Below are 9,541 nucleotides of genomic sequence, written 5' to 3' on the forward strand. Positions count from 1 at the left end.
TCGTGCCAGCAAAAACAACACGTTGACAGGTTGTCATTTTTGACAGTTCTACTTTCACTTTCATTTTGTGATATCAAACTATTAACAATTATGTGGCTGAGAAAAATATCGCCATTGCTTTTTATGCACCCGGTAGGGTGGCCTATATCAGTTGAACTGTCAGTCAGTCAGTCAGTGTGTCAGTCTGTCCGTCCTTCCGAAAACTGTAATGGCCATAACTTTTTAAATATTGAACATAGCAACTTGATATTTGGAATACATGTGCATCTCATGGAGCTGCACATTTTCAGTTGTGAAAGGTGAAGGTGAAGGTCATCCTTCAAGGTCAAATGTGAAATATAAAGCGTCTGTCTGTCTGTCCAAAAACGTTAACATTGGCCATAACTTTATCAATATTGGCGTGCATGCGTATCTCATAGAGCTGCACATATTGATTGGTGAAAGGTCAAAGTCATCCTTCAAGGTCAAGGTCAAAGGTCAAATTTTGCAATATTGAAGATAGCAACTCCATATTCGGCATGCATGTGTATGTCATGGAGCTGCACATTTTGAGTGGTGAAAGGTCAAGGTCATCCTTCAAGGTCAAAGGTAAAATATATGGCTTCAAAGCTGCGCAGCAGGGGGCATTGTGTTTCACAAACACAGCTCTTGTTTAATATATTTTCTGCACATTTCTTCACAAAACTTACATCAGTACACGATTTTCTTCGTTAATTCAATCATTCCTGACAGACTTGTGTACATATTTCGCTTACATTTTGACGCGCGTAGGTAGGACCGCATTACCGCTTCCGAAATGTGTATTCATACTATTGCCTTCGAGGAACGTATCTGATGTTTGACGGAAAGGGCCGAAAATGTGCGAGTGTGGGTCAAGTTCCCCACAGGGACTACTTTCCCGTTCCCCCAATTTTTTTTCCGTACCTAAAATTGTTCGTACCCAATTTTTTTTTCGTACCCAATTTTTTTTTCATCCCCAATTTTCGTTCGTACCCAAATTTTTTTCGGTCCCAATTTTTTTGTTCCCAAATACTTTTTCGTACCCAAATTTGTTTTCATACCCAAATTTTTTTCGCAAAATTTTTGTACCAAATTTTTTTTTCGTACCAACATACACAATTGTGGTGATTGTGGTGATGTAGATAAACTTAACTTGATGCTTTTATATCCATCCTCTCAAAAGCATCGTCACACCAGTACTGTCAGTACTTTGATTATCATAATGTTACAAAACCTTTACTGCCCTGGTTCGAAACGGTAAGATACAGATTACCACCTTACCACATATCCAGATTGATATCAGCATCTGAAGGGGACTGGGGATCATGAGGCGCACCGGAAGGTCCGCTCCAAAGTCGAACTCGGTCGAGAGGTTGCGCGCGGTCTCGTATTTCCTGAACACCGCAGGATACAGTCGACCTGCATCGCGGGGAAGAAAACCGGTAATGAACTATGAGGGGAAGCACTTCACATTCAAAATTTTAAACGCAGTATGTTCAACGTTTACCAAAACAATTGTGAAATAAATTAAATTATGAAAACCACATTAAAAAGTTAACTTCGATTACAATGCCATTTATAGAAAGATATGGTAAAAATGTGAATTATAATAAATATTTAAATTCAGACTTAAATTAGCCTTTGAGTAACACTTTTCAACATCAAGTAGTGTACGGATCTTAAGTGTACTAAAGCTTGAATCGGACCTAAGAGAATATCATATACCCTTCTATACTGAAACTGTTTTAAACGATGACCTTCCGAGATTGTTTGCACGTAAATATTAATGAATGTGTATTAGTACTTGATCACTCACGTTCATACAATACATTTGTGTTTCAACTTTAACCTAACCATGTGTTAAGTTGTGCTTGTACGCGAACAACTTAATGCATTGTTTTGTTTTAATGTGTTACTAACAAGTCATTAGTATTATTCTGTTAAATAAGATCCTATCAATAATGTGGATATTATTTATGTGTACCTATCACGAGAGTAGTTCTGTTTCAATGTGTTCTATCAAGTTTAGTTTTAAATTGAACATGCACGTACGTAGAGTCTAGTTGTACATTCACATTTATGTTAATTTAATATGTTTGTGCTTTCACTTTTTCCTATCATGATTGCAGTTGTGCTTAAACACGACATAAATTACATTAATTTTGGGTTTAAACGTGTTCATATGTGGAGTATGGAGTTGTGTCTGAAATGTTACGTTTAATTAGCGTGTTTGCAATTGAACTAAAATCTATCTAACGTGTAGCTTTGATTGAACGTTTACGCACCAAGCATGTAAATTTGCTTGAACGTGTACCTACCAAGCGTGTGGTTTTGCTTGAAAATGTACGTACTAAGCGCGTGGTTTTGCTTGAACATGCACCTACTAAGCGAGTAGTTTTGCTTGTACGTTTTTCCTACCAAGCGTGTTTCTTTGCTTAAACGTGTACCTACCAAGCGAGTAGTTTTGCTGGAACGCGTACCTTTCAAGTGTGTAGTTTTCTTGAACGTATTCATACATGTACTAAGCGTGTTGTTTTGCTTGAACGTGTACCTACGAAGCGTGTATTTTAGCTTGAATGTGTACACACTAAGAGTGTAGTTTTGCTTAAACTTGTACCTACTAAGCGTGTAGTTTTACTTGAACGTGTTATTACTAAGCGTGTAGTTTTGCCCGAGCATGTACCTACTAAGCATGTAGTTTTGCTTGAACGTGTAAATACCAAGCGTGTGGTTTTGCTTTAACATGTCCCTACTAAGCGTGTATTTTTGCTGCTTGAACCTGTACCTACTAAGCGTGTAGTTTTACTTATGCGTTTACCTACGAAGCCTGTAGTTTTACTTTAACGTGTACCTTCCATGCATGTAGTTTTGCTTGACGTGTACCTACCAAGCGTGTAGTTTTACTTGAACATGTAACGTATAAGCGTGTAGTTTTGCTTAAACGTGTATCTACCATGCGTGTAGTTTTGCTTGAACATGTACCTTATAAGCGTGTAGTTTTGCTTGAACGTGTACCCACTAAGCGTGTAGTTTTGCTTGAACATGTACCTTATAAGCGTGTAGTATTGCTTGAACATGTACCTACCAAGCATTTTGTTTGGCTTGAACTTGTAACTACCAAGCGTCTTGTTTTGCTTGAACTTGTACCTACCAAGCATGTAGTTTTTCTTGAGCGTGTACCTACCAAGCGTGTATTTTTTTCTTGAACATGTACTTACTAAGCGTGTAGTTTTGTTTGAACGTGTTCCTACTAAGCGTGTAGTTTTGCGTTAACGTGTACGTACCAAGCGTGTAGTTTTGCTTGAGCGTGTATGTAACAATCATGTAGTTTTGCTTGAATGTGTAAATACCAAGCCTGTAGTTTTGATTGAATGTGCACCTACCAAGCGTGTAGTTTTGCTTAAACTTGTACCTACAACGCGTGATGTTTACTTGAACTTTGCGTACAAAGTGTGTAGTTTTGCTTGAAGGTGTACACACCATGCGTGTTGTTTTGCTTGAACGTGTACCTACTAAGCGTGTAGTTTCGCCTTATGTGTTGTTTTGCTTGAACGTGTTCTTACCAAGTGTGTAGTTTTGCTTGAATGTGTATATACTCTGCGTGTAGTTTTTCTTGAATGTGTACCTACTAAGCATGTAGTTTTTCTTGAACGTGCACCTGCTAAACGTGTAGTTTTGCTTAAACTTCTTGTACCTATTAAGCGTGTAGTTTTACTTGAACGTGTGCGTACCAAGTGTGTAGTGTTGCTTGAGAGTGTACATACCATGCCTGTGGTTTTGCTTGAACGTTTACCTACTAAGGGTTTAGTTTTCATTGAACATGTACCAACTTAGCATCTAGTTAGGCTTAAACGTGTACCTACTAAGCGTGTAGTTTTTCTTGAATGTGTACCTACTAAGCATGTAGTGTTGCCTGAACGTGAACCTAATAAGCGTGTAGGTTTGCTTGAACGTGTACCTACTAAGGGTGTAGTTTTGCTTGAACGAGTACGTACCAAGCGTGTATTTTTGTTTGAACGTGTGCATATTAAGCGTGTAATTTTGCTCGAACCTGTACCAAGTAAGCGTGTAGTTTTGCTTGAATGTGTACGTACTAAGCGTGTAGTTTTGCTTGAATGTGTACGTACTAAGCGTGTTGTTTGCTTGAGCGTGAACTTACAATGCGTGTACTTTTTCTTAAACGTGTACGTACCAAGCGTGTAGTTTTTCTTGAACGTGTACGTACCAAGCGTGTAGTTTTGCTTGAACGTGTGTACGTACCAAGCGTGTAGTTTTTCTTGAACGTGTACGTACCAAGCGTGTAGTTTTTCTTGAACGTGTACGTACCAAGCGTGTAGTTTTGCTTGAACGTGTGTACGTACCAAGCGTGTAGTTTTGCCTGAACGTGTAAGTACAAATCGTGTAGTTTTGTTTGAACGTGTACCTACCAAGCGTGTAGTTTGCTGGAACGTGTATGTAGAGTCCGCAGTATGGATGATGATCATGAGCAGGAAAGCAATGAACGAGGCGGTGTGCATAGTGAATTTCACCCACGGGAACCGAAGTAACTTTAGCGCCTGCAGGGCAAAGAGTTGCAAAAATTAAAAAGATTCATGCGTGCAATAACGAACAAACGGGATAATGGATATAAAGAAAATACCACAATAGCCCTGACTGCTGTTATAAAAAGACTGCAGTCACTTGACTCACTTGTAAGATCAAGAAAAGGTATTTAAAAGTCTGAATGGAGTTTCTCCATGCCAAAATTGCAGCCAGTGAATATCGTTGGAGATAAAAAGAGATGAATATGGATAAAAATGACTCTGAGAGGCCATTTACATCGCGCGTTAATTAAATGGATATAGGCGGTAACTGATTAGAGGCTCAAGAAGAAACGCTTAGTTGTAAGCCCCATGTGTGAACACTAACTTGCCTTCAGTTTCGTGTTTGGGATGATGATGTGGACGATGTTTAGGAACGGAATAAACTAAGAGGAATGCAAAAAATCATGATGATTCTCTTGAAAAAGCCAGCCTTCAAGAACGGCGCTATACCCTCAAACCAGCTCTTGTCAAGGCGCTGTTGGCAGCTCGGATGAGACACGAACTGAAAGAGGAGTGGTATGTGAACTAAACTAAACACCTTATTTGAAATAATGTAAAACTGTTGTGTATCAACTTATTATACAAAATTTAGGCATCGTTTGAAAAATGGTATTATTGTACAATGTACTTTTTACAAAACAAATTTAAATCGCGAAAATATTTATAAATACAAGGCTTCAGTTAAATACCTCTTGTATGCCGTATTTAATAAACGGCTATTCAGACGAAATAGATCTACGCCAAATGTTATTCAGTGGCATACTCTCGTAGGGTCAAAGCTACAAAGTATATTGAATATTGAACCGAACGCCTAAGCAACTACTCATATTTAAAGGTCGCTTTAAACATTGGTCTGGTACCCGTTTCTCTCGATACTGGACAGCGAGTTTGAGTCGGGCAAGGTTACTGTAGCGCTCCTCGCTCGCCTTTCCGGTCTTGTTGAGCACGAGCTCAAGCTCGTCCTGCGTGCGCACCCTGTCCAACAGCTTTACGACGTACTCGCTCAGCTGATTGGACAGCTCCTTGTACTCTTGCTATAAACAGAGAACCGTTCAATAACTAACTGTAACGTCATAAATAAGAACAGTTCTATAAATAGCAATATCGTCATACACGATAACACTACTTTTATTTAGCAGATTTGACAGCTCCTAATATAACACATATAAATGTTCTATTAATAGCTATACCGTAATAGGTAAGAGTTCCATACTCGCTTAGGGGTTTAATTAAGCACGAAATAGAAATGGCCTTTGAGCTCTCTCAACGGGTTGGAAAGATCATGTGCCTCTTCCTTAAAGCGAGACTATACGATTTTGTCAAATAGTTATGAATCAATATAAAATGTGTTAAAAAAACTTATTATACATATATTTCAATATAAATCAAAATAATAGTTAAGAAGAACATGTGTCGAAAAATGCGAAATAAGCCAGATATTTAATTCTGAAATCGAAAATGTCTGTAAGTCGAATTTGCCAGCATGTATATCATGCATGTACGATGTGAATCTTAATTTAGTTTTACGGATCATTTTAATTTCCTGCAACGATATCTATTCATACGACACACGAACACTAACGTCGATCCTAATAAAAAGACGAATGCTCCGGTTTATATAGGAAAATATGTACGAATCGGTATATGTCACAATAGGCTCGTGGCGCTAATTTGTTTTAGATGCATTTTATGAAATTCGTCTTCAATGTATACTTTTTCTTGCCTATATTGTGTTATTGTAACATATTTTTTTATCAATATATTACAAGTTAACACATATACAAATCGTATAGTCTCGCTTTTAAACGCTAAAAACCGTTTATCTTGTAACACATTTTTCAGAGATAAGAGCTCTTCTTTCGTGCTGTACTTTTGTTTAGCAATGACGTCAATTAGACGACAAAATAAAAGCGCTGTAGGCACTGAAGGCCTGTGGCTAGATAAAGTGTGCTTGGGAAAAAGTATTGTCCGAATTTCTCCCTTTGTCCGAATGTGTACGGATTTATACTAGCGGTTGAGTGCAGAAGCTCAGGGACTGTAAGAAAAGACAATATTGTGTATTTACTACAGTGCACAAAGACGGTGGAGGACTACACGATACTGGTGGTGGGAACGATAACCTTTCGTTGAACTCTAAAGATCAAGTAGAGGTTCGTCTACATAGGCGGTGAAGATAACAACAACAACAACAACAACAAAATAGCCGCAAAAACTGTTATTGTTGGGCGTCAAATAAATCGCTTTCAATAGCCTAAAATTATGGCGTGTCAAACGTTGCAAAATTCAATGTTTCCATATGTATGTGGTATATGTGTATATATATGTTGTATATTTCCATGGGTGTGTGGTATAATTGCATATATATGTTGTATAAATTGATTTACATGTATATATAAGGTAAAATCCGATATATATGTATTGCTTAACAAATATATGTTGTATAATTTTATATCTATGTTTGATATTTGCATATATATGTTCTAAAAGTTCATATATGTATGGTATATTTTGATATATATGTGGTATATTCCGATATATGTGTTGTATAATTTTCAAAATATGTGTGGTAGAAATTCCATATATTTGTTGTAAAATGTTCATATATATGTCCCTATAATTTGCATCACGGGAAATATTTTTTGAACAGGCGTGGCTGATGAAACGCGGAGATGGCTAAATCACGCTTAAAGTGGAAGGAAAAGGCCTCATCAACATTAAAGCTGAAATTTCAATAATGATGTATCAGTTCTTTATTTAGATTATTAGTACATTTCTTTGTATCTATTGGAAAATATTCAAATAAAACATATGACACCCTTCCCGTTTATAGAAAACCCTGTCCTTGGAAAGGGGCACTTCTCGCTATTCAATCATACCGATTTGACGGAATCACAATTAATTCAACCATTAATATGATAAATGACTTGCTTTTTGAAGAAAATGAAATGGACTTGCTCTTTGATAAGGCTAGTGGAACAATGCCACGATTCGCTGCTGTATGTGCAGCAATGTACGTATTGTGAAATATCTATTCTACCATTATTAACGAATTCACTTGTTATATTCAATGTTATTTGGCTAACTCAATTTCGGACTATATAAAGAACAGTAATCAATTTCGGACTCGGGACGTGAATAGTTTAAATGTATAAACCGAGTATTAACTATTGACAATTACCAATTAAAGTATATATATTTATTGGATTATTAGTCGGAATTCATTAATTATAAAAACGATAAAGATGCTAAATAATGTGTATCACCCAAAGGGGTGTACCCATACTCCTAACATCTAAGGACCATGCTTCAGCCCTGTGATGTTAACATAGCCATGAAAACAAACATCTAAACTCAAATTTGAGTTTTATTTGTATAATTATTGCAATTTTAATGGCACAGAGTTTTATTAGTGTCCTGGGTTGAAAATGCTCTGAACCAAGTAATAAAGATTACTAACCACACAAGTCATTTTGAGTTTTTAAGTATTAATACGCTTGACGTAATCAAAGCAATAAACAGGCTTTTAACTAAATCCATCTAGATGATGTCCCAAAAGTCGCCAACTACGTTGAATCACCGTACCTCAGTACCTCCAGATGACTTTAAGACCTTTTTTCGCATGATAAGGGGTACTTTTGAAAGAGTTCTGGAGAGAATTTTAGCTATGATCAGTTTCGTAGAAGGATTGCCACTGGGTCGTGAACAAGTTCCATTGGATAAGGACTTACTAATGACGCTTTGGTATTTGGGTAATTTAGAGACAGTAAGGTCTAGCAGACCGTTTTAACGTATCAAAGTCAACTTTCTTAGACCATAACAAATCCTTGCATTTTCTGTTAAACCTATCACCCTAATGCGGGTCTTATTTTGAAGAAAAAAATCAGTTAAAAAAAAAAGTTGGTTGAAGAAAAAAATCCTCAGGTGAGCTTAGAACTATAAATTAAATGGATTCCATCTTATAAAACTAGTAAAACTAGGCCAAGAACAATAAACAATACTAAACATGTGCCAGTGGAGTACAGATACCCCCCCCCACATTCTTCTTTTGTCTATAATTCCACTCATGTAAACACAAGCAAATTCGTTGAATTGATATCCCCCGCCAAATAAATTTTGTTAATGGATGGGTGTAGAAAAAAGAAAAGGTATAAGTGAGGGTTGTGCCTTTTGTCAATTATTTTTTAGGTCTTGCACTGCCTGATAATTGAGAACAATACATCAGGACATTTTGAGAATCCATTTAGTAGTGTTATTGCATAAGCTTTTGCTCGTCGTAACGTGCTGGTTTGATTCCCCATGAAGTGCTATGAGAAAATTCAAGGTCAAATGAGTAAGGAACATGTGGATCAAAGGACATGGAAAACGTGTGTCGTATATCTAAATTTTATGTGACATATTTTATGTGTCGTCATTTAAATCGCATAACAAAATTAGAGGTTTACTTCACAAACTTAAAACATAAGCGAGCAAACCGACAGACAGAGTGACTCCAATATACCCAATTGTAAACTTTGTTTGCAGCGGTCAGTTTTGGCCTGGGGCGAAGCCCTAAAGCCATAGTAATGATACAAATTTCTGAGACAGTCAGAATTTGCTGGCTGCCAAAACATCCACGAATGAATGAATTCCCAAAAGTCCGATTTACCACTTGGCGGCCATTCATGCGCAATCAAAGAAGAGGGACCTTTACAAACAAATAGGTCCCTGCAAAGAAGTCTTCGCAGATCTCAATAACCCGCATTGTAAATACAGAACATCACTATATAACATGACAGTGTCATTAAACGTGTCAAAAAATATTATTGAAGCAAAATTGCTAAGCATGGGTACGACATTTTATTATTGTTTGCATATTCATGCGAGAATAAGTTCCTCACTTGACGATCTAGGCCGAAAATATACGAGTGTCTACGGAGACAGTTAGACGATTTTTTCTGATACATTTTTTTAAGGCATTA

General features: G+C 37.0%; 1 protein-coding gene across 1 annotated transcript in view; it reads right to left on the minus strand.

Annotated features, from left to right (window-relative positions):
• The window catches only part of LOC127846230 (short transient receptor potential channel 6-like), a 55,944-nt gene that overhangs the window by 15,797 nt on the left and 30,606 nt on the right, over nt 1–9,541 (minus strand). The window contains 6 exon segments of the mRNA XM_052377399.1: nt 1,282–1,419; nt 4,261–4,378; nt 4,428–4,556; nt 4,913–4,963; nt 4,966–5,085; nt 5,444–5,617. Of these exon segments, the coding sequence (XP_052233359.1) occupies nt 1,282–1,419; nt 4,261–4,378; nt 4,428–4,556; nt 4,913–4,963; nt 4,966–5,085; nt 5,444–5,617 (730 nt within the window).

Source organism: Dreissena polymorpha, chromosome 9 (assembly GCF_020536995.1).
Source record: "Dreissena polymorpha isolate Duluth1 chromosome 9, UMN_Dpol_1.0, whole genome shotgun sequence".
In the NCBI taxonomy this organism is placed as follows: Eukaryota; Metazoa; Mollusca; class Bivalvia; order Myida; family Dreissenidae; genus Dreissena; species Dreissena polymorpha.